The 26,785-nt window shown below is 38.0% G+C and overlaps 1 protein-coding gene across 2 annotated transcripts in view; it reads left to right on the top strand.

Moving 5' to 3' along the window:
- Positions 1-5,428: 5,428 nt before the first annotated feature.
- Positions 5,429-26,785, top strand: part of SLC35B3 (solute carrier family 35 member B3) — a 28,502-nt gene continuing 7,145 nt past the window's right edge. The window contains exons 1-6 of one of the 2 annotated variants that reach the window (XM_084875610.1): positions 5,429-5,551; positions 9,093-9,386; positions 11,830-11,951; positions 17,449-17,603; positions 18,847-18,954; positions 25,033-25,130. In XM_084875610.1, the coding sequence (XP_084731736.1) occupies positions 9,186-9,386; positions 11,830-11,951; positions 17,449-17,603; positions 18,847-18,954; positions 25,033-25,130 (684 nt within the window). In that variant the 5' untranslated portion in view covers positions 5,429-5,551; positions 9,093-9,185. Of the gene's footprint in view, positions 5,552-9,092; positions 9,387-11,829; positions 11,952-12,584; positions 12,693-17,448; positions 17,604-18,846; positions 18,955-25,032; positions 25,131-26,785 lie in introns of those variants that run through there. The other variant, XM_084875611.1, reaches the window with a different exon arrangement.

The following is a 26,785-nucleotide window of genomic DNA, read 5'->3' as shown; positions in this document are numbered from 1 at the left end:
GTCCAAATCAAGGCAAACAATATTCTCAAGATACAGATCAGTCTCACCCTTAGGAACAGTTTGATTATAAGTCTGTAGACCAAGGGAACATGGTTGCTATTCTGGCTCTGATGCTAGTTTTGGTAATTTCATCCATCTTGCTTCGATTGTTCACTAGGTTACTGCTCCTCTGGAATTACATCACCCAAGTCGTCCCTATTTGTTATTAAGGATCCTAGATACATTCATCTTCTACTTTTGCCTTGTTTTGCAGAGGGCATTAAGCTTCTCAGAGATGCCAGCATCCTTCTCCCTAGTGTATTCTGTATTTGCCTTATTGAAGGCAGTGTCCACCAAGCCTTCCCAGGGAACATGGGCAGGTGTTGAGTTCTTTGTTCTCACATAACAAATTCATTCTAAAAGCACCATCACCCTGAGGCTTCTGATTCCTTCCTCAATATTATCAAGGTCATTTCACTATCCCTGCTTCATTTACTGTAGGCTTTCTGCCTTCAAGCTTCAAGGAATTATCTCCGCAGGGCATTGGGACTAACTGTAGGTGTCCTCACCCCCTATTAAATTCTGAGCCATAGAGATTGCTCCTATGTCATTAAATCCTCCCTCATCCAGCCTGATATTCCATTCCCTTTTCCTCTCTCCCAAGTCCAATACCTGCTACATTCACTCCTGAATTCTGGCAAGTGGTCTCATATAGTTGTTGTTCGTTATTACCAGCTAGCTTTAGTCATGCTTCACATGACACAGCTATTTCCTCCCCAAAGTGGGCTGCATTTTTGGTTTGGAGACAATAATTGGAAGTTGGAGCAGACCTTGAGGACAATCACGATCTTGTCAGGCACCTGTCTCTGATGAAGCTTTTTCATGGTGTTCAGGTGAGGGAAAGTTGTTCTCCTGGTCAAAGGGAAAGGATTGCTTCCACCATCCCAAGAGGCTCATGGGGACTTAGTGGTTCCTGGTTCCTGGTTCCTGGTATTGCCCACACAGTTGTCCCCTTCCTAGAGCTCACAGTCCCTTTCCTCCCCTATCAGGGCACTGACTTTAGCATAGAGATCTCCACCTTTGCAGCCCTGCTACTCTTATGATTAAATCCTGAACTGATGTTTAGCAGTCTTTCCTGAGGCTGCAAGAGAGGAAAGTCTCTTTAAATACTGATATGGAGGCTTTCCAGCCTTTGCTTTGAGCCCTGAGTTGATAGCTGGCTGATCATGAAAGTTAAAAAAAAAAAAAAATCACATGATCTCACACATCTAGAGGAAATAATGAACAACACAAACAGACCCAGAGAAAGAGAACCAGCGATCAGACTCTCAAACCTCAGAGGGAAAGTAAGGGATGATGGGGGTAAGGGGAAGAGATCAACCAAAGGACTTGTGTGCATACATATGGGCCTAGCCAGTGGCCATGGACAACGGGAGGGGGGGGCATATCTAGGGAGGGGTTTGGGATGGGAATGGGGGAATAAGGACAATTATGTTATACCATAATCAATTTAAAAATAATAAATAAATAAATAAATAAATAAATAAATAAAATTTTTAAAAAGCCAGCAAATTTCCTCGTAAGTACCATTGCCCCTTTCCCATTCATGTGTCAGAACTACCATGCAGATTAATGTTTCATGTTCATCTTCTGGTACCACAGGTAAGAAGAGCCTTAGCAATCTTGATGCCATAGCACACAAGGAGGTATTCCTGCTGTCATCTGAGTGAGGAGTGACCCACTTTGAGACCTGAGAGGCTGCATTGAAGTCTTCTTCTTCTTCTTCTTCTTCTTCTTCTTCTTCTTCTTCTTCTTCTTCTTCTTCTTCTTCTTCTTTTAATGTATTTTATTGATTTTTTACAGAGAGGAAGGGAGAGAGATAGAGAGCCAGAAACATCGATGAGAGAGAAACATCGACCAGCTGCCTCCTGCACACCCCGCACCAGGGAGGTGCCCGCAACCAACGTACATGCCCTTGACTGGAATCGAACCCAGGACCCTTCAGTCCACAAACCGACGCTCTACCACTGAGCCAAACCGTTTCAGCTGATGTTTTCTTCTTACACCAACTTTACTGACGTGGTTTTTCACAAATGCAACCTTAAGACAATTACTTCAGTGAAGTTAGATCATTTGGGTGGTTATCCTAGTGAGAAGAATTGAGGAAAATGGGAAGAAAATATAAAAGATGCAAGAGTGTATTATTAAAGTTGTTGCTGTGGGCAACTAGAACTCAGTTTCACCAGGACCACTTGACAAGCCCTCAAATGGTCTTGCTAAGGGAAACTAGCCCTTGGAAGGAGGGTGAATTTTCACAGATCAGCTATTAGCAGTTTTCCTGTTTAATTATGCTTTTAGAGATCAGCATATTAGCAGTTCTATAGACTGGATTACTGCCTTGTCTAATGCCTCTGTTTATTTTGGTTGATTCTGCTTGGACTACCCTTTCTTCCCTCTTTTCCCCATACCAAACCTATTTGAACCCTCAACATCATTTAGGTTCTGCCTTTTGAAGGAAGCTTTCATAATCCACTCCAGTCAACATTTTACTGCTTCTAATTCCTGCTCTGGTGGCCTTAACACTCATTTGGCACTTAGTCATAGTCATTCATGAGGTATTTACTGAGTGGAGGCTATGTCCCAATCACCTGTTCTTGATGATGGCAGTATAGCTGTGAATAAACGAGACAAAATTCCTGTTCTATGGAACGAAATTGCAGCAGCACAAAAGATGTGGGGGAACCCTAGCACCGGTTTGACTCAGTGGATAGAGTGTTGGCCTGGGGACCGAAGGGTCCCGGGTTCCATTCCAGTCAAGGGCATGTACCTTGGCTGCAGGCTCCTCAGACCCTAGCCCTGGTCAGGGCTCATGCAGGAGGTAACCAATCTATGTGTTCCTCTCACATGGATGTTTCTCTCTGTCTTTCCCTCTCTCTTCCACTCTCCTTAAAAATCAATGGAAAAATATCCTCTGGTGAGGATTAACAACAACAATGAAAAGATGTGGGAGAGACTGACAATAAATATGTAGGAAGTGATTATAACTGCCATGAAGACAAGTAGAGCAGGGTGAAGACAGTGTGTGTGTGTGTGTGTGTGTGTGTGTGTGTGTGTAACCCTTGCAGGGTTAGCTCGCATGGAAGAACTGTCTGATCAGTTACCTTTGAGCAGTGGCCTGAAGAAAATGAGGAAGTACGTGTTGCAAACATTGGGGAGGGCAGCATTCCATGCAGAAGGAAGAATAAGTCCTGAGCACTGATGCTTATATGCTTGGAGAGGGCTGGATGGCTTTTGAAGAGTAGCTGTGGTCCATCCACATCAAGTTCTTTCTTAGAAGCCACATAAGGGTTTTGAACTTTAATCTGAGTAAAACTATAAGCCATAAAAGATCTTTCAGCAGGAACATGTATATTTGGTCACAGATTCTGAAAGGATCATTCCAGCTGCTGAATGAATTTGGGATATAGAGAAATAAAGGGAAGCAGAAAGACCTGTTAGGTTACTGCAGTCGTGCATGCCTGAGTGGATGGTACCTTATGACACCTCCTGTAATGTAAATTGTTTTGTACCAACATTTACTTTTTTTTGTCATGTGTATCCATAACTCCTTGAGGGCAGGGAGCTCATACTTTTAAATGATGGATCATGTATATGATCTATATTCATGTCTATTTAATACGGCTCAATAAATTATTTAAATGCTGATCAGTATCAAATCCACTTCATTCGGTAACAGTATGGATCACTGAAAGCCTTTCTCATTTACTATCTCTTTAAGCAATTTTTATTCTCCAAGCCTTAATTTCAACATTATATAATGCTTATAACACCTACCTAACCTAGTCTATTGTAGGTGGCAGGAATGACAGCAGGCGTTAGACCACTGGGGTCAGACCAAACCTGGGTTCAGCAACCTCAGTACTTGAGTTCTGGCTAGGAAAGAATTCAGAGCCAAGTCTCAACTATAAGAGAACACTTATTTATCAAATCACAGAGGTGGGAGAAGTAACTCATAAAAGAAATGGGTTTAGGAAACAAGTTATAGAGGCAAAGTTTGGGACTAAGGAAGCTAATGGTAACCACCTGAAGGGTAGGGGGAGAGGAGGGAAAGGCATGGGCATGCTCTGAGAGGGAGAGCTCACTGGATCCTTCATCCTAAGGGTTTCAAGAGTGGAGATCTTAGGGGAGGTCCCAGGGGAAGATCTTAATAGATTATCCATCAGCTCTCCAGGTGTGTCCTTTCAGGGTCTGGGCCTCCTCTGATGGATTGGGTGGCGCCAGGGCAGGGGGGTCCAAACCAAATGACCAGCAATATGCTAGGGAACGAAAGGTCACCCTGGGAGGAAGAGGGTTACACCCAATAATTGTCCTTTGCTAGGCACCTGAGATTTTTGCCCTGGTGGCCTTCTGTACTTGGCCATTGTCCTTGCTCTGCTCCTGTCTAATTGCCTACTACTAGTCAATAAGGATGAATGAAAATGCCTGGCCACACCCATCACTTACAATGGAAGATATCTGTGTTACTTCAACAGAAACCAAACACCCAATACAAAACACACATGCTCTTTCTGTATAATGCCTGCGAGATTTTAAAAGCTTTACATAACTGACTGGATTAAACATATATTAATCCAATTCATTCCTTTCTAGTTATCCAAAGCATGCACTCAAAAATGTTCCAGCTTTGTCCTAGCAGTCTGTGCCTTCCGTATCATTTTAGTGTTAACTAAAAACAAATTATCACCCATCCATCCCATCTTGGTTTTTCACATCATTACCTCCCAATAATTGCAGATGTAGCCCTAAACCCAATGTAGATGTTTAAGAGTTTGATAGATGGTCAAGCTATGGAATTTACATTCTGAGCAGTAAGTGACACTGTCAAAACAATGCTGGCAGCACGTCTGTTGTGTTGCAAGGACCGGGATTGTGATAGCTACAAGCTGAATTATAACATCAGAGGCAACCCAAGTGTTACCTCAGTCCATTTACACCAGAAAGCAGGTGCAAGTCAGGTAAGAACATGGAAGCAGAGAAAGGCATGTGGACTTTGCCTCATCTCATTAGGATCCAATAGAGGAAAGCGAGAACCCCAAAGATTTCTAAATGCGGGGTCATCTTTCTCCTCTTGGCCGCTTCTCAAATTGCAATGCAGGGCCATTAACAGGAGGCCTCCTCCTGCTTGGGCGCCCAGGGGCTGCAGAAGCCAGGGAGTCCCAGGCCCCTGCTAACCAGGAGGCTGCAGAGCTGAGGCTTGGATCCAGGAACAAGCGGAGCACACTTGACCCCCTTGGCGGTCACCGCCCCTAGGCCTTTTTAATGGGTGAGGAGCGCTGTCCTCGCACCATTGGGCCCAGCCAGTGGGCACGCCTGGAGGAGAGAGAGCATGCGCGAGAGGTAGCCCAGACCATGGCCAGAGGCGACCCGGGGGGCGGGGCCGTGGGACTGCGCACGCGCGCAGAGACACATAGGCGGAAGTGGCGCGCGGGCGCCGGCACCGCGAGGACCTGTGCGCGGAGGCGGCAACCTGGCGGAAGGTGCAGGATTAGCCCAAGCGGAGGAGAAGCAGGAGGTGATGGCGACGGACATGGGAGGGGGAGACGCTCTCTGGCTGGCGCCACCCAGTCTGGGGTCCCCGGAAGGCTCGCGAGTGGACGTGCCTCTCGGGCCTTTCGTCCTCTTTGGGGCGCGACCGCCCCGCCCCCGGGGCCCCCGAGAACCTCCCCTCACCCCTGGGGGACCGGCGGGGAGAGGCGGGGGTTGGGATGGAGAGCGCGGGTCACTCCCTCTGTGCGGATCAGAAACCTGCCATCATGGTTCCTAGGGAGGGGCGCTGCTCTCGCCCCATCCTTCCGCCTGCGAGGACTCCCTCCCTCCTGCCTGGTGCCCGGGTCGCAGGCCCGCGGCCCCGCTCAGGGCCTCGCAGACTCGGGGGAGTGTCCGTCCCGGTCCGAGCCTGCAGCTCAGTTAGGAGCTGCTTCCGGGTTCCACGTTATGTAGGGCACTGCCGTCCTTTTGATTAGCAGTGCAAGGTGTTTGTTCTTACAGGTTATTCGTGTCGTAAACCTGCACTGGAGGCTATGCTGATCCTCCAGTCTTTGCAGCTCAGTTCTCTCCCCAACCGTTTTATTTTTCTTTTCAATGTTGAACGAAGGCCTGGAGATTTGGTGTGCTAAGAGAGTTTTGATTTTTTTAGTGTTGGACATAATCAGGAGGATAGCAGATGTCGAGAACTGTTTTTGGGATAAACATTTTCCAAGTGAATTGAGATAGTTTGTGACTTGGAAGAGAAAGAGATAGCAGCATTTGAAAATAATTTATATAAGTCTGTCTTATACTTAATATATATGAAATCTATAGATAAAATCCTAAGTTTAGCTTTATCGCTTGGAAAAAAAGAGCAACCTTCAAAAAGTACCCCATGGTTTCTTTTGTGTAATGATATGTGTACAAAGAATTGGGACCGCATTTATTATTCTCTGTTTTATAATCATTCCCCATAGGTCATGATTAGTATCCAGAGTCCACTTTATCTAACTATAATAGTAAGATCCTTTTATTTGTAGTAATGAGTGTGACAAAATACAGAATCAAGCTTACTTCAGATTACTTACACTGAAATGGCATAATTTCCTCATATTTTACCCTTTTGCTGTGGAGACTTCTTTTTAAGGTTGGAAAAGACTGGATTTAGAAATTTAATGAAATACTTTTGACTTCAGTAAGTCGTTGTAAATCAACATTATCACAACATTTTTAAATTTACTATGTGCTAGAAATACTGCTTTTTTATTCAATTTTAGCTGTTATTTGTGCCTCTAGGTAACTAACATTAAATATCTGTGTTATCTTTAGTAAGAGGCCTCAGGCAGTGAGTCACAGCTCTGGTTTTTTTTGTACTTGGTTTCAAGAGTTACTGTAAACTTCTAAAGCAAAGCAAAATGTTGTTCATTTAATTTAAAATGTCAACCAGTGTTAACTTTATGCTTGATTTTTTTTTTTTCCCCTGCACCACAAGGACATTGGTCTTATTTCTTTAGATGTTGATTAGTGTCATTAATGTCTGAAATGTAAGGGATATAACAAACATTTAAGATCACAATTCTTGGGTTTCAGAGCTCACAGGGTCTTCATCAGTCACATCATCTGACCAATGATGTTCTGATTTTTTTTAAAATATATTTTATTGTTTTTTTTACAGAGAGGAAGGGAGAAGGATAGAGAGCTAGAAACATCAGGAAGGGGGAGGGATAGAGAGCTAGAAACATCAATGAGAGAGACATCGATCAGCTGCCTCCTGCACACCCCCTAATGGGGATGTGCCTGCAACCAAGGTACATGCCGCTGACCGGAATCGAACCCGGGACCTTTCAGTCCACAAGCCAATGCTCTATCCACTGAGCCAAACTGGTTTTGGCGATGTTCTGGTTAATAAAACTGCATTCTAAATGCAAGCTTTAAAAGGCAGGTTTTCTAGTGCTGATGCCTCATAAAAGCAACAGAAGTGGATTTATCTCCATGTTCATTGTAGATGCTCTGTGGAAAATTTCAGTATGGATGTCAATATTTTGGCACAGATGTCCAAGAAGTAACAGTGCTGCAGGGATTTAAGCTTGTCGGGTATAGGTCTGTGGCTCATAAGGTTGCCAGTAGGTGTGTTGAAGTGATAAAGTATTAGAAAGAAGAGGAATACTATTGATTAAATAGTTTTTACTAAAGTTCAGTAGAGTCCTTCATTTAATATGTTACACTTTTAAGTTTATAGTTTTAAGTATTCAAAACAGAGTCCATTCTAGTCTTATAATTATTAATTATTGTGTTATTTTCCATAACATCATCTGTAGACCTACTTTTGTCCCACCATGTATAAATCCAAAGAAAATCAACAGTTATCTATGGAGCCTTCATGATTTTTTTTTTTTTACAGGCTAACAGAAAATTGTGTGTTTCTCAGCTTTTTGCAATCCCAAAGACTTTTTTCTTTTGTTTTTAACAGCTTTATTGAGGTATAACTGACATATATTTAAAAATAACCTGCACATTTAATGTATACAATTAGATGAATTTGGATATATGCATATGCATGATACTATCACCATAATCAAAGTAATAAACATCTATCACCTCCAAAAGTTTATTTCCCCTTCTGTGTGTGTTTGTATGATTAAGAATGCTTGACACGAGATCTGTGCTTTTAACAAATGTTAAGCGCACAGCAAACACCTTTTTTTTAAACTATTGGCACTATATTGTATAGCAGATCTCTAGAATTTACTCATTTTGTTTAACTAAAACTTTACAACCATTGAACAACACCTCCCTAAAGACTTTTTAAATTATTTTCTCCAAAGACAGCATTTTTTTTACCTAAGAGATGCTATGCTGTTGCTAAAGTATATCCTCCTTTCTTTAGTTTCTCATAAACCTAGCTTTTTAAGTCATTTACAGTTGTTTGACTTTATTTTAAAATGTCATTAGCAAATATATTTCTTAGTATATGAGAAGCATTAGTTGTTCTTTACTCTTCTGCAAATAAGAATTGACATTAATGTGAAGATGTCAAACTGTCATGGGCTTTAAAAGTTATATTTTTCTGCCGAAACCGGTTTGGCACAGTGGTAGAGGATCGCTCTGTGGACTGAAAGGTCTCAGGTTCGATTCTGGTCAAGGGCATATACATAGGTTGCGGGCACATCCCTGGTAGGGGGTGTGCAAGAGGCAGCTGGTCGATGTCTCTCTCTCATAGACGTTTCTAGCTCTCTATCTCTCTCCCTTCCTCTCTGTAAAAAATTAATAAAATACATATATTTTTTTAAATTATATTTTTCTACATATAACAACATAAAGGTGTGTTTACTTTGATGGAATAAATATGAGATTAGCTTTTGGAAATGAGAATGGAATATGCTTAATTTTATGGTCCTTATTAGGTGAAGATGGAGAGTTGACATGTTTTTGGTTGATTGGAAGATTGAATAGGAGAATTAATATATTAATATCCAGAGACTATGAGATTTATCTGTATAATTTTTAAAGTGTGATTTGAAATATTATTCGGAGCATAATACTTTATGATTCAAATGTTTTGCTTACATGCCTATTTCCTTCTTTAGGACTTAGCTCAGCGAGCAAAAGAAAAACTGAAGAAAGGAGAGGAAACCAACAAAGATACCTTTGGAAAATCTGAATGTGGCAAAATAAGAACAATGGATCTCAAGTTCAACAACTCCAGGAAATATATTTCTATAACTGTCCCGTCCAAAACCCAAACAATGTCACCACACATCAAATCAATAGATGACATTGTAGTGCTTGGCATTAATCTTAGCAGATTTAGCAAAATTACTCAATTTTTCATATGTGTTGCTGGGGTTTTTGTATTTTACCTCATTTATGGATATTTACAGGTAAGAAATAGTTATTTGTTTATGGTAATTATAACAGTTATGGTCAATAAGAGCACTTAAGAGTTTTGTTCAAGATATTTTTCTTTATAAGTTACTGGTTTATTCACAAATTTAAAGTTTTCAGTATAATAGTAGAAGAGGGCCTCTTAACAGTAAATCTGCTTCACAGAGGTCACAATTTCAGAATTCTATATTTTAAGTGAGTTAAAGAGCAAAGAAAATGTTAAAAGTATGAAAAAATATTTAATAAAATATAGATAATGTAAGCATGTATTTGTTTTAAAAAATGAATAATTCAAGTATTGATTGGTTTCTGGCACATAGTTCTCCATAAAAATTTACTATAATGATAGCACAAAAGGTGTATTCCAGTTCATTCTTCATTCTTGGAGCTTAATAATAGCAGGTCAATTTTGAGAAAAGCTTATACAGATGTTTTATATTTTTCCAAGAGTATCGCTTTGATCCTGTGATCATTGAATCCTTTTTTTTTTTTTGAACACCTATTGTGTTTTCATTCTTATTAGTTTCTTTTTCTATTTTAACTTTGGCAGAACCTTTTTTTTTTAAACTGTGCCAAACATTCTAACATTTCCACAGTTTGACTCACATTTGCATTGTGTTATGGCATAGTTGTGTACATTTAACCAGCAGTAAATTCCTGACCTTCAAAGACAGGGGCTGGACGGGAGGATCTAGGCCAGTGTAAACAAAATTTTGGAATTGACTAATATTATTAATGGTCAGTTCATTAATAATTTCAGCCATTACCAACTTAGCTTTTTATGCAACTCCCCAACATGAGAGACCCCTGTATAATTCAGGAAAAGGAGGGTGATGTGTTTTTGTTTTTTTTTCAAACACAGATATTTCTGATATGCTGTAGTATTAATTAGATTGAGCTTAATCGTTGTCTTAAATATAAAATATAAGTATAAATAAAGGTGATTTGTGACTATTCCTTAGCTTATAAAAAAGCTATGAAGAGTATTAGTGTAAAACAAAAACATGAATTAAAAATGTTAATTTTTATAACTGATTTTGCACTACAAAATGCTATAAAAATTCAGATATCACAGTGAAGAACAATAAAAAATAGTAAATTTTACCAAGTAAAATCTAGAATTCTTGCTGAAAACATTTTGTTTTTAAATATCATTTTTACCAAATAACTTGAGAGCAAAGTTAATCATTGCAAAGGAAAATGAATTAGAAATTTATTGTACAAGTTTCATTATATATTAATGGTCAGAGATTTTAATTTATAGCTAATGTGCAAAGTTTCTTTTAAAATTAGATAAATCACTATAAATATGTTTGTAACCTTATTATCATTGTGAAATAGACGTTGCTACTAAATGACACATAATTGCATATTAAAATAGTTTAAAGAAAATGGTTGGAGTTTTGTACTGAAGTTAGCTATATAGTTATATAATCTGAATGCCAAAATACTTAATCAAACTATTTTTATGTTTTATAGTTCATAAACCAGAGAAATCTTAAATACTTTGAAGACTTACTTAACATGAAATCAAAATTTGACAAATTACACTGCATCCTAAATGTACAAAGTCTAGTTCAGGGTCTGTTTAGAAGCTGTTTAGTTTTTCTTTGAAAGAAAATTTATACATAAATCTTATTTTTTAATTTATTTAAAATACAGTTGAAATGCATATTTGTGGGGGAAATCTGCTTTAGTAAAATAACTATTAGAACACCTCTTAATGACTTTTTAAGAATGTCTTTTAAAGAGTTAATGTAAATAATACTTTATGGTACAACACTATCTTTAGGCAAAATAACCATTTCCTCACAAGAAGAAGTTTTATATATTCTGAGTCACAAGATTTCAAAAAATTAATATTAAATTGATTTGAACTGATTATAGTTTTATAGGAAAACAGGCTTGAGATAATGTTCTTACGAATATGCTTTTTAAACAGTAAATGAGCTCTTGAATCAGATACCTTTCTCACTTTGGGGGCAACTCTTCTAATTTTGGTCTTTTAAAAAGAGAAAGGAAAGTCCCTGGCTGGGTAGCTCAGTAGGTTAGAGCATTGTCCCAGTATGCCAAGGTTGTGGGTTTGATCCCTGGTGAGGATTTAGAGTCGGGTCAGCTAATGAATGCATAACTAAGTGAAATAAGAAATCCATGTTCTCTCTTTTCCTTCCTTTCGCTCTCTTTAACATCAGTAAATTTAAAAAGAGAGAGAGAGAGAAAGAGCACACATTAATGTTGCTTTGTTGCTATCCCTCACCCTTTTAATTTTTCTCCTGGTTTTCATACCTGGACATCTAGTGTCAGTTCTTTGGAAAAGCCTCCTAACTTCTCTAGTTATACCTCTGAGAAGTGTCATGAAAATGTTGTGTTTATTGGAATTTATTGTGAAGAAATTGGTTGTGCTCTTGAACTTAACAGTATTCATATATCTTTTGACAGGAATTAATATTTTCAGTGGAGGGTTTTAAGCCCTTTGGCTGGTACCTTACATTAGTACAGTTTGCATTTTACTCCATATTTGGCCTAATAGAACTTCAGCTTGTTCAGGACAAAAGAAGAAGGTATGTAGTTGGTTTGTTTTTATTTTTTGACAGTTAAGTTCACTAGTAGTAGTTAAATTTTAGTTTTTAGCCATACAGAGTGTAATACATGAAATAAATGTAATAAAACATTTTAATACCCAAACATTTTTAGCAGTTTAATCAACTTATTAAAAATATGAATGATATTTTCATTATACATTGAAAAAAGTAATCTCTATAAGTTATCAAATAAGAAATATAATTTAGGCTCAACATGTAGTAAGTATATTTTGAAATGAGAAAGCATATGTACATGTGTGTTTTTATAAACCTCACAGACATAAGTGTGATTACTGAAAGATTTATAGTGCTAACTGCATCAAAGTAGTAAATTGAAATGCAAGTACCTGTTTTTGTAGTGGGTTTTAAAATGTATAGTTAAATTTTGTTTTGTGAGATATATTTTGCTTAACATTGTCATATTTGTAATGTTCAGTGGCTGAAATTGCATTCTTAGACATCAGAGAAATTTCATAATATTCCTTTTCATCAAAACCAAAGAATCTTGTTTGACAATATGGGATTTTTGTTTATTTGTTTTTTGTTTTGTTTTGTTTTTGTTAATCCTCACCCGAGGATATTTTTCCATTGATTTTTTAGGGAGAGTGGAAGAGAGAGGAAAGGACAGAGAGAAACATCGATGTGAGAGAAACACATCGATTGGTTGCCTCCTGTACGAGCCCCACCAAGGCCCAGGCCGGGGAGGAGCCTGCAACCAAGGTACGTGCCCTTCACCAGAATCGAACCCAGGACCCTTTGGTCCACAGGCCAATGCTCTATCCATTGAGCCAAACCGGCTAGGACTGACAATATGTTTTAAATGGCCATTTGGATTGTAGAAACATCTCCATATATTTGTAATGGCATATAGAAAAATACATAATAAAACCTTGCCTCTAATTATAATTAGAAAGTGGTAAGGAAATTGGATATAAGTTTTTGGTAAGTGTGATTATTCTGACATATCAGAGCTAATATGTAAATATTTCACATATATGTGAGGCAGTTTAAAATGTAATAAATCACTCTAATACTGTACTGGTATTTTGTCTTCATTGATACAAATGTTTAATCTTTCAGTGAAAATATAAAATTTTCACAGCTTTTTTCTTTAATAAATGTTTCTGATATTTGGAGATAACTATAACATTTTAAATGTTTTAGTTTGTATCTTCAGTATTTTTTCCTAAGTCTAATTTTATCTCTCAACCTCTCTATATTGCCAATAAATTATTATAGCAGTGATATTAAAAATGTTTGAATCTGAGGATATCTTCACTATTTTCATGCTCTGAAACTCTATAAGATTTAGCCATAGGTGATAGAACAGAAAATAATTAAATATATATGTCAAAACTAATACATAAGGAACCCCATGATTCGTTACCTATTGCAAACTGCTGGTCTTCTGTTACTTCTAAAGTAAAAGAATCTAATATTGTCTCTATTAATGAAAAATGACAAAGGAACTGCATTTCTTAAATTTTCAAAAGTACACCTCCTTCTCAGCTTCCCAAATGAGATGGAGAGTGAGCCCAAAGCCATGTTTATCCCAACCATTAAACCACATGATCATATATATTTAAAGATAACATCATTTGGGTTTGATTTAAACAAAGCGAAGAGATTTGAGAGAATATATGTATAATCAAGACAATTATGAATTGAAACCTTTTTATTCTACAGCCCATGGAAAACCTTTTTATAAAACGTCTTTGGAGGTCTGTCACAATGAAAATACGCCTAATCTCATATTTCTGAATTCATTTCTGGGAATAATTCATCTCTGGATTTATTTAACACATTAAGCACCATGTCAGTCACTGGTAACTGATACTGTACTTTCTGTTCAGACCTCATCAGTCACCGGTGACTGACAGTATACTTTTCATTCAGGCCTCATCAGTCACTGTTGACTGACGAAATACAATTTTTTAAAAATTATATTCTTCTATTAATAAATGTTAAGTAATTTGGAGATCATAAAAAGAATGGGCCTAAATATTGTTACCAAAAAAAAAAAAATGTTAATGAATATTATTAAAACACGGTATACACAAAAATGGTTGTCCTGTATAGGTTTCACAGAATGTTAACTTGTTTTGTCAACTTTCTGGCAATATCTTGTCCAAATCTTGCTGCATTATCTTCATAGCATTTTTTACAATATCTTTGAATTTTAGATACTCTTGCAGTTTTTTGTTGTAGTTTGTGATGAGATATTTGAGGTATATTTACAGTACTGCTACTTGGAATTTCTTCATCCTGACAATTTGTTAGATGGACAGCTAATTTCTTCTGAAATTCTGTGATACTCATATTCTTCTTGCTAATATTTTTAAATAAAATATGAGCATTGATAACAGCAGTGTTTAGTAGGAGCTCAAAAGCTAGCTTGTTATACCATTGCATGGATTTTCATAACAGATTATTATAGGCACTCATTTGATTAGATATATCAACTGCTGCTTTTTCTGCATTATAACCCACTACACCTTTTGGTTTCAAGTTGTGACCTGATCTGTTTTCAACATTCACCATCTCTGATGTATGTTTTGTTAAAAGACGTAAGATGTCCCACTTATCTTTCCATTTTAAAATTGTTATTCCTTTTTTATTCTCTTTTGCTATAATTTCTCCCCATTTTAATTTCTTTTATATCACTTCATGAGTATTTCCCCGACTTCATGAGTATTTTCCCGTCGATTTGAATGTAATGTTCCTACTAAATGAGTGTTATTATCAAGTAATTTATATGCTAAATCTAAACTCATGTACCAGTTGTCTGTGTGCAACGTGTGTCCCTTATTGAATACAACTCTACAAAGAGACATTACAACATTAGTTGGTGTTGTATATTCTTTTTCTAAACTTTTCCCTGCATATACATGAAAAGCATATGTGTACCCAGATCCATAGCACAACTTAAATAATACCATATTTGTGTCGTTGTTGTTTTAAATATTGCCTAAATATTATGCAGCCACAAATGGTATCAAAGATTCATCGATACATATAGCTTCAGATGGGTCATACTATCTGTTGAAATTTATTTCCATGTTATTTATTAGTTATTTTACATAAATGATTGGAAACATCTGTCTCCCTACTGTCTGAAAAATGCAGCATTCGTGATAATATTTCAAATCTATTTCTTGACATTATATTTTGGGGGAAAGTTTGCATATATACAGGATTATGGGACCAATATAAATGTAAAGATGTAATCTAACTAGTCCCATCCATAGAATCAATGCAAAAAAATCTTTTCATTTCATTTTTGTTTGTCACTGTCCTACACAAATGCTGCGAGTTTTCAATCCCCAGTTTTTGCAACACATATAAGTTTATTTGGCGATATCCTCAAACAATTCATTAGGCACAAACAGTTAATAAGAATTCTCTACTGTTGGACATGACTTTACATTCAAGTCTTCAATCCTAGAGCCAGACGGATAGGTGAAAGGCATAATCCTTGATTGATTACCTCTTGGATCATGCCATTCTTCAAATCCTCATCCTCATCCTCTGATGACGAAAAAAGAACGACTCTACGTTTTTTAGGAAAACTAATTTCACTTGAATCACTTTCACACGCTTTTACTGACATTGTCACTGTTACGGGTAAAGAAATTTTTTAAACTGCACTGGGACATGAACCACAGACAACTGACTGAAGAGAAAGCATTTCTAAAAGAATACAGAGTACAGATTGCGATAGATACATAAAAGAAATGTAACACCGGCATATCGGCGAAGTCAGATATCGCGGGCTAAATGGAAAGGAAGATAAAACAGCCTTGGTGCTTAACATGGCACTGCTCTATAGATCTTTGCTTAGTTTTTGTCTTTCTTTTTTTTATGAATACCAGTGTACTTGAAAGAATACAGGATTTGGAGTCAGAAAACAGGGCTTTGAGTCTTGCACTGCCTCTAATCAGCTCTGTCAAGAGCTCAGGGAAATTTTTTAACTTTCTGTTTCATTTTGAGAATCAAATGTACATGGTGGTGAAGCACATGGTAAAGTATAATACCCTAAATATATCACTTGTTAGTTTGCAACAAAGATTACCTTGTAACTTTATTACTTTAAGTTACAATTTTCCCCAGTTTCTGCGAGTTTTCAGTGGCAAACAAACGCATAAACCAATTTTAAACAGATCTAGAGGAGTGCTGGGATTTTCATGAGTTCATAGAGCAAGTTGCTCTCAGAATTGGGCCTTTTGAATTTAGGTTTTCTGAGTTTCAGGCTGTGGTTTTTCCCTACCTGTACTATGCTGCTTTTCTAATCATTCCTTGTGATTTTTCTGGCTGGAATTTTTTATTTTCTGGCCAGTGTTTGACTAAGGTGACATCTGTCCTTACAGAGAGAAGCAGAGCTGTCCTGCTTCCGTAATGGAATGCACTGGGGGTTAAACCCCACGAACAGTGAAAATCAGTGTTCGTGTACACTGACCATGTGGGCATGCCAGATCATTTCCATGTGGACTTTAAATGTTGACCACTGTATTAGTAGTTAAGTAGGAAAAGGCCTCAGAATTAAAATGTAAGTGGAAATGATGCATTCTAATTGAATTTTTCCAGTAAATTATTTGCCTTACATCTAGCCATATTAAAATACGAAAGAATTTTGTTCCCTTGATTTAAACATGAACACAAATCCCAAAATAGAAACTAGATCTAAGGAGGCAGCATAATGTAATTATGTGAACAGTGCTTCCTGTGTTAGTCACACCAATGTACAAGAGTATTATTTTAGACCATTAAATGTCTAGTCAAGGTGAGCATATGCTCACAGTGATAGCCCCAAATTCTGAAGATGCCAAATTAAGAATTTTCTTTAGAAAATCCAGATAGAACTCAAAGCAGAAGATTTGAGATCATAACAAGAGAGTCTGATTCCTCATCAGAAAGTTGGCTGTTTTAACATTTTATAGAATACAGATGGAAATAAATCATAAAATATTATAGTAATAAATATTATGTCCAGAGTTTTAAACATGTAATTTTTCTAGAGAAATTCTGCTCCAGTTTTTCTAACAGAATGGGTGGATGTACTTTTCCTAATGCTAGATGGAAACATTAAGAAACAGAACAATTTAGAAGTTATAAATTAATTAAGGTGCCTTTTACCATTATAAAGGCCAAACTTTATTTATTTTTTCCTAAATTTAGTCAAGATAGTTTTTATACCTCTACCTACAGTAAGAATGTAAGTGGCTAATATACCACTTTTTCACACAGTTGAGAATTCTCAATTAAGATTGATTAAATATGGGTGAATCATTACTTTTAGTGATATTCTTTTATATGATAAACAAGGTTTTAACTTTAAAATAGTGATATTTAACCAATATGTCTAAAAATACTTCACAGAAATAAAAAGAGTAAGTAGACATTTACACATTGTAAATACATTATCTAACAAGTATGAATTGGGTCCCAAAATGAAGATTTTAAAAATTGTCTTTTACAGAATACCAGGAAAAACCTACATGATAATAGCTTTTCTTACTGTGGGTACTATGGGGTTATCAAATACTTCCTTGGGCTACCTGAATTATCCGACCCAAGTCATCTTCAAGTGCTGCAAGTTGATTCCTGTAATGCTAGGAGGAGTTTTTATTCAAGGTATAGTAATGATGTATTTTCATCCTGTTTGAAACTAGTAGGCTATATTATAGCATCTAGCATTAGGAAAAATATTAAACTTTGGTCAGTTTAATAAACGTTCTAGATATTATAACAATTCTGAGTGATAATATCTGAAATCAATAATTTGAACTCAGATATAATAAAAATAGTATTTTGTTTTATTCATTTAGTCTGGAGTCTACTTACAATTCCAGAAATACTGTATTCACATATTAAAAGCTCAGAAGCACCTGAGTACCGGGAAAGCTCCTTTTTCAGTTATTTCAGTCCTGCACTCTTCAGGGCTCAGTCTCTACCTCCTTATACAAATGGGTCGTTCTCATGTTGAAGCTTAACCTAAGCAGAACTTCTGTTTTACCAACTCTGCTGGCTTCTTGATTTCCTAGAGCTCCAGTCAAGTTGCAAGCTCTTTGGAAATAGCAGTGAAAGAGGAGGCAGTCAAAGCAAGAAACAGCAGAACAAGTTGTTCATATCACTGTCATGAGGAATACTCATGTGTTGATAATCAAATGTTTCTGTTCCACCAGCATCCTTACACAACCTGACTTCATTTTATCCATTAGTTGTCTTCCCAAAAATCCCTTTTAATTAAAGCACATCTGTCAACTACTTTGCATATAATTTCAGGATAACTATTCACACAGGAAAAAACAATGATCTCAGTCCCTATTAAAAACCGCATCTAATGTCATAACTAACTGAGCATGTATAATATTTCCTTTCCTTTCAAGAAGTTACACTGCATGGTTTTATTATTTAAATGTGGCTATATTAAAACAAGTTAATACTAATCTAGTAGTTATTTGATCATGTTATTTGTAAACTTAAACAGTTATATAGCCTGAATAATTACTCTGGTTACTTTGTAAACTTGTAAAATAGAAGAAAATTCATAGCTGTATATTATATTGTACATAAGGAAAAGGAGGCATTAATTTCCATAAACATTTTAAGTGTTCATATTAATTTCCATATACTTTTTAAATGTTCATATTTCTCACTACCATAACAGATAATATCTGAAGCATCAGTGCTCGCTGATCATTTAATTTTCAGAATATCTTCTGTGACTATCTCATGCCTTGACCTCAGTGTTCTTCATATATTTTTGACAGTAGATGTAAAAAGACTCCTGACCTCCTTGGTTAAACACATAGATCTAAAACTATGCTGAGTAGGTCTTTCCATTCTGAAGATGACTTACATTTCTATTACACAGGCAAGCGTTACAATGTTGCAGATGTGTCTGCTGCAGTGTGTATGAGCCTTGGCCTGATATGGTTTACACTTGCTGACAGCACAATTGCACCCAATTTCAACCTGACAGGTAAGGAATTTTTTTGTCTTCCTAGATTTTATACAGTTCAGTTTACAGTAAGAATTTTTACAACTTTATAAGGATTTTAAATGACGACGTGACACCTGTAACTCTCATCCTATCTAATAAAGATGGAATATCTAATAAAGATGAAATATGCAAATTGATCATCAGTTTGTTACAAAGATGGCTGCACACACAGCCAATAAGGAGGGAATATGCAAATTGATGCAACAAAGATGGCACTGGGCCAGGATGCCTGAGTCGTCGCCATGGCAACGAGGCAGGCTTTCCACCCCCACCCTGGCCACTCCAGGCCTCTGGGCAGTGCACAAAGGCGGAAGGCAGCAGCCAGAGCAAAGGCCCAGGTTCTAATGCCAGCAGCCAGGGAAAAGAAGGCCTATTGTTGAATAAATCTTCGTACATTGGGCCTCTAGTATCTAACATAAAGCTTTCAGACTTTCCAAATAAGATGTAGTAAAAATATCACAACTCTGGAAATATAGCAATTGTTTTTAGTACAAATGGATTCTGATGTGACAGAAAGTTCTTGGCTCAATCAAAATCTGTTATCAAGTACAGTACATGATAGATCAATTTCTTATGGCTGAATTGGAAATATACACATGAATTGTAGGAGAATCACAGTAATTTTTTTATTCTCATTTTTTTAGGTTGAAACTTGCACATTTATTTTTTTTTCTTTTTAAATCACTGGAAAAATGTTTATTTGGTTAGTTATGTTTACAGTAGATAAAGGCTATGTAGAGAAAACCAATAAGAGCAGGTACCTGTTGAAGAAGTTACTGATCTATTCACATATCAACAAAATTCTAATAAGACATGCCTCAAAGAATCCCAATCTGGATCCGAGTTGTTGACTATCTTCAATAGACATTTGTTTTTTTGTAATAGGAACTACCATTTATTTACATTTATTTGTCATTGTTTTAGCTAAAGAGGGAAAGATATGCTGTGCTTAAATATTAAACTGGGTGATATAAATATGGTCATAACCTTAACATGCTTAAAGTTTCCACAGTAGTGTGCCCTGTGGAATTTTGTAAATTAATTTTTTTTTCACAAGCAGAATAGGTATTATAGTATGTTTAGAAATAAATAAGGATAAAAAGTTTTAGAATCTTGTTTTCATTCTAAAGATCTTATAGAGAAACTGTTTATATATACATATTGTCATTCTCAACTGTTTAGTTTTTCTTATAAAATTATTTTAGTATCATCCCATTTCCCCAGCTCCTAACCTGACAAAAATTGTATTTAAATATCTAAATCTTCAAAGAAACTCAGAACAGAAAAAATATGTGTATTACATATATATTATATATAGTACAAAGTATAGTAAGTATAATTATTTGTGAGGAAAAAGTATTACATAATGAAGAAAATAATTTACATCAGCTTCATTATTCTTACCTGTTGTTGGTCAACGTTTCTTACTAATCTGTTTAACCAGGCTACATTATGGGATTAAAATGTAACCAGTTCAGCTTCTTGGAGCTGTCCTTTAAGAACCAGAAGATATGGTAGAACCTCTGTTCTTTCACTTTGGATCATTCGGTGCAACTGATCCTTACTTCCATGAGTTTTACTCAAAGAAAACTTATTGCTGCAGGTTTTTCAACATGATTTAGATTTTTCAGAAACACTTCATTTTCATATCTGCAAATCTAAAAGGAAGAGTATATTTGAAAACTGAGAAAATTGACTCTTACTTGAGGAAAAGGCAGTTTTAGACAATGCATAGAACTTGCCAACAGTGACATGCCTTCACAATCTAGTCAGAAATATAACCATGGCTAAAGTGCCACCTTCCTTTGCGCTTCTCTTACCTAGAGGTAATGGTGATAGTGTGCCTCAGTCTACGACCATATCACCCTGAACGCGCCCGACTTCGTCTGATCTCGGAAGCTAAGCAGGGTCGGGCCTGGTTAGTACTTGGATGGGAGATAGTGGCCTCATATGCAGGTGGTGAGAGAACAGAAAGAGACAATGAGGTAATGGGTATGAGAGCATGTACCCTGGTGGGAAGGGGTGATGGTGGTGATTATAATTATGGAAAGAGGTGATCTATAGCTTCTCACTATAGCTGAAGTGCTAACTCTGAATTATGTGAAAATACTTAAGAGAATTAGAACCTAACCCTGTTTTATAATCTACTAGAGGCCTGGTACACAAAATTCATGCACAGGTAAGGTCCCTAGGCCTAGCCAGAGATCAGGGCTGATCAGTGGGGCGATCGGTGGGGTGATTGGGGGGACCCCCACTGGCCCTGCCTTGGCCAGCCTGGTGCTGCTCGCTTGCCAGCCCTGACCCCTCTGCCATCAATCGCCTCCCTCCATGGGGCAACTGAGGGATCCCTGCTGGCACACACCTTAGCTGTCCTGGGGCCTGCAGGCTTGGGGCAGCTTCTGCATTGAGCATCTGCCCTCTGGTGATCAGTGCACATCATAGTGACCCATCGTCCCACCATTCGTTCCAGAATTCGGATGATTGCATATTAAGCTTGTATTATATACTAGAGGCCCGGTGCACAAAATTCATGCACAGGGGTGAGGTGTGTCCCTCAGCCCAGCCTGCACACTCTCTAATCTGGGACCCATCAAGGGATGTCCAACTGCCTATTTAGGACTGATCCCAATAGGATTGAGCCTAAATTGGAAATCGGACATCCCTCTCACAATCCAGGACTGCTGGCTCTCAACTGCTTGCCTGCCTGTCTTCCTTATTGTCCCTAACTGCCAGCCTGATCACCCCCTAACCACTCCCCTGCCAGCCTGATTGTCGCCTAGCTGCTCCCCTGCCAGCCTGTTTGCCCCTAACTGCCCTCCTCTGCAGTCCTGGTCACCCCTAACTGCCTTCTCCTTGCAACCTGGTCCCCCCCAACTGCACTTCCCTGCAGACCCAGTCATCCCCAACTTCCCTCTTCTGCTGGCCTGGTCACCCCTAACTGCACTCCCCTGCAGGCTTGATTGCCCCCAACTGCCCTCCCTTGTAGACCTAGTCCCTTCCAACTGCCCTCCCCTGCTGGCCATCTTTTGGCCATAATCTTGTGTCCATATTGGGGGACACACATCTTGTGTGTCAGAGTGATGGTCAATTTGCATATCATTCTTTTATTATATAGGATGATAATAAAAGCCTAATACGCAAATTGACCAAACAACCAAACAGCAGAATGACCATCTGGAGGACCTTCCAGACGACCATGCAATGACATGCACTGTTACCAGGCCAGCCAAGGTGGGTGCATTGTAATTGGTCGGGGGGCCCCCCGCCATTGCCCCACAATCACCATGCAGAGGGAGGTGCAGGCCACCCTCTGTGGGGTGATTGTTGGGGGTGGGGGGACTCCACATCAGTCAGACCAAAGAGGGAGGCCTTGTCCACCCTCTGCTTGGTAGTCAATCCTGGAGCCCAGGCTACCCGACTGGTGGCACTGCAGTGGGTGGGCGGGGCCTCCCTCTGCGCAGCAATTGATTGTCAAGCCCAATTAATCGCCTCAAAGAGGAGGCCCAGGCTACCAGGCTGGCAGCACTACAGTGGGGGGTGGGACCTTCCTCTGCGGGGCGATCGATCTGGGGGCCCCACTATTGATGGCCTCACAGAGGGAGGCCCAGGTCACCAGCCAGCAGTGCTGTGGTGGCAGTGTGAGGCCAGCCAGCAATAGCCCTGCAGAGGGAGGTCAGGGCCAGCCAAGTGATCCTACCCCAGCTCTGTGCCCGCAGAGGAGGTGACCAGTGACATGGGAGGGAGGAGCAGCACCACACAGATTGTAAGTGGTGGCAGCGGCAGAGGCTGGGCCAGCTGCCGGCAGCCGGGGAAAGGAAAGCTCCAATAGGCCCTGATCCGTGGCCAGGCCTAGGGACCCACATGAGGTTCCAGATTGCTAGAGGACACACACTGGCTGAGGGCCATCACCTCCCTCCCCCCCATCCCCCTCCCCGCCATATCCACAAATTTCATGAACCAGGCCTCTAGTTAATAATAGTTGAGCATTTATCGTAATCCCTGATCTGTAAGAGTATATTATCTAAAGGAGATTAACTATTAAAATGATTAAGATAGACATAAATAAAACTTTGAATGTATAAAGAGGTATATCAGACTTAAATTCACATAAATGTCCACCTTTAGGATGCAATTCAGGTATTTTCTTTTTATTTATTTTTTAATTTATCTTTATTGTTGGAAGTATTACAGCTGCCTCCCTTTTTCCTCATTGACACCTTCTAGCCCCCACCTCCCACCCCCATAATTCAGGTAGTTTTATAAAATTATTTCAGCTTTTTATAATGGCCAGTGTGGCTCTGTTTGTTGGGCATTGTCCTGTGCAATTTGCCAGTTCAATTCCCAGTAGGAGGCATGCAGGAGGCAGCCCATTGATGTTTCTCACATTGATGTTTTTCTCCCTCTCCCTCTAAAAAAAAAAAAAAAAATCAATAAAAAAAATTTTTTTTTTAAGTACCTCATATTGTTTCCATTGTTCAGAGCACTTTGGGGATGTCTTTTAGGAACTAGGCCATGTTTTCAGGATCTTCAATAATACCATGTGTTTTTCTTTTGAGGTTAGATTTGATACATGAAATAAGAAAAAGCATTTAGAAACAAGTTTGATGAATAAAAATGCATGAATAGGTAAAATGCCTAAGTTAGATTATGAAAAGCCAAATTGAAGAATAAATTTGAAAACTTGAAGTCTCAATTAAGTGCATATCCCTAAATTTCATCAGACTCACACATGTAACCAAGGCTGCTGTTTAATCTTTCTGTAAAGGACCCTGACTGGTGACCAGTATCTACTATAGTAAACAATTGCACTTTCAATCTTCTTCCTGTCACCATCACTGCTCCCCAAAGAACCTGCTTCTCCAGAGATACTCACTTTCGTATGAGTGTATTGATTTCTGGATTTATTTATGCCATTTGGGCCTGTTATAATTATGCAATTATTAAATATTTACTTGAATTATTCAAAACTGAGTGTGGCTCAGTATTTAGAGCTTTGGCCTTTGCACCAAGTGGTATTAGGTTCGATTCCCAATCAAAAGCATGTGCCTGAGATGCAGGTTCGATCCCTGACCCTGGTTAGAGTGAGTGCAGGAAGCAGCTAATCTGTGTCTCTCGCTTTGATGTCTCTTTCTCACTCTCTCTCCCCCTCCCTTCCCAAGTTTTCTCCCTACCCCCCCCTTAATTCCTCCCTCCCTCTACTCGTTCTAAAAACCAATGGGAAAAATATCTCAGGTGAGGATTAACAATGGAAAAACAATTGAGTTTAAAGAAAGAATTGTTTCTGTAAAAACTAAGTTAATTGAAACAGTTTGATTGATAAGTTAATAAAATCATTATTGTATTACATTTGGATGGAATAACTATAAAAATTGGAGATATCATATAAATATGAAAGGATTCTGCACCCTAATTGTTTCAGAAGTTCCTGAGTTTTTGGTGTACTTTTTTTAAATTTCAGGTTTCATGATATTTTATAGATAGGTAGGTAGGTAGGTAGGTAGATAAATAATGTATGTATTTTTTAACCAGAACAACTTGGAAATCATAGAGTTGTTTTATGAGTGTGGTTTAAATAAAAGAGAAAGTGCAGAATTTTTAGTACCTCTATTGAAGAAAAGGCATTCACAACTGTATGCATGTTTATGTGTTTTAAATTAAACATTTTAATAATAAATGTATTTTTAATGATTTTCCTCTCCATCTGACTAACCACCAATCCCAGTAAATCTAAGAATTTCTTCTATATTTACTTAATACAATATTCCTTTCAAACATAAACTCTAATTTAAAAGCAGAACTATTATTTGACATGAGAGTGAAGCACAGAATGGTGACAGCATAAATGCAGTTTATTAGTATTAACTACTCTTTTTTTTCATTAACATCACCTATGTGACTTATGTGCCTGTTACAGTTGGTTGTGGATAAAAATGCTCAGCTCTCTGAAACATGTGAATAAGATCTGCTTTTATTTTTTAGCCCAATTGCATCTCTGAAAAATCTTGATTATCATTCATATGCTTAAATAAGGTTGTTTTTTTCTTGTGCCTCTTGAAGGTGTGATCCTTATTTCCCTGGCACTATGTGCTGATGCTGTTATTGGAAATGTTCAAGAGAAGGCTATGAAACTGCATAATGCTTCTAACTCGGAAATGGTAAATATTCTAGTGTTTTTTTTCTTCACAGCATACAGACTCAAAATGGTGATATATTTAATTTTATGAAATAGTTATGGTATTAAAGATTGGCATTGCATTTTAAAACTAGGTTATCATTGCCCTAGCTGGTTTGGCTCAGTGAATAGAACATCAGCCTGCAAGTTCAATTCGATCAATAGCACATCCCTGGATTGCGGCCTCCATTCCCAGTAGGGTGCTTGCAGGAGACAACCAATCAGTGATTCTCTCTCATCATTGATGTTTCTATCTCACGCTCTCCCTTCTTCTCTAAAATCAATAAAAATACATTTTTTAAAAAACTAGTTTATCAGTATTTTTATAAATGTAATGCATTCCAACATAGGAAGGTAAAAAATAAAAATGCTACTACCACTGCTAATAGCTAATGGTATGGTATTTGATAAATTTTTCCTAATGATTATATACTTTTTTACATATTAAAAAGATACTTTGATTCATCATTTTTCTCCTATCTTTGTATTTGGTATTATTTTCTATTTAGAGTTTATAATTTTTATGTGGACAGGTTTATCTTTTTCTCTTGGCTTCTGGCTATATGTTATGATTGAAATGGGCTTTCCTAACACTATGATTTAAGAATTTTACTCATGTTACCTATTAATTTTATAATTTCCATTTTTTAAAATATTTTTTTATTGATTTCAGAGAGAGGAAGGGAGAGGAAGAGGAAGAGAAAGATAGAAACATCAATTATGAGAGAGAATCTATTGATTGGCTGCCTCCTGCACACCCCCAACTAGGGATAGAGCCCACAACCCGGGCATATATCCTTCACTGGAATCGAACCTGGAACCCTTCAGTCCACAGGCCAGTGCTCTATCCACTGACCCAGACCAGCTAGGGCTATAACTTCCTTCTTTATTAAATCTTTGATCTACCCAAAACTTTAAAACTTTCTTCCATATGGTTGTTCACTCATCCCAATATCACTTATTGAATAATCCACTTTTTAAGCTTATTTTAAGTGCCTTCTTTATTCATATTCTAACATAGCATCCAGAATTATATTCTTTTATATTTATTTCTGCACCAGAACCGTATTGTGGTGACAGTAGTTTTATCCAACATTTACTATCTATTATGACTAGCCACCATTGTTCCTTTTATTTTTCAGAATATTACTACCAATAGTTATTCTTGGGTATTCATGTCCCCAAATAAAGTAAAAGAGCCATTGATATTATGATTGGTATCACATCCTATATAGTAAAGCAGTAATATGCAAATTGACCCTCACACCCTCACAAGATGGCTGCCTATGACCAGGCCAGTAGGGGGGTTAGTGAAGGACATCCAAACGACTGAACAAGCAGGCTGAGTGGAGCAATTAGGCCAGCAGGGGGGTTAGTGAGGGATGACCAAATGACTAACAGCAAGACTGCATGGGGCAAACAGGCTAGTGGGGCTGGGAGGAGGAATTGGGGGTGACCAGGTTAGCAAAAGGGGCAATTAGGGGTAACCAGGCCAGCAGGGGAGGGCAGTTAGGGACAGTCTGGCCGGGAGGGGAGCAGTTAGGCATCGATCAGGCTGGCAGGGGAGTGGTTTAGGAGGTGATCACGCTGGCAGGCAGAAGCAGTTATGGGTAATCAGGTGGCAGGCAGGCAAGTGGT

This window comes from Pipistrellus hanaki (genome assembly GCF_964339955.1).
Source record: "Pipistrellus hanaki genome assembly, chromosome: 2".
Lineage (NCBI taxonomy): Eukaryota > Metazoa > Chordata > Mammalia > Chiroptera > Vespertilionidae > Pipistrellus > Pipistrellus hanaki.
Note: the sequence above shows the minus strand (reverse complement) of the source record. Positions and strands in the feature narration are given on the sequence as shown.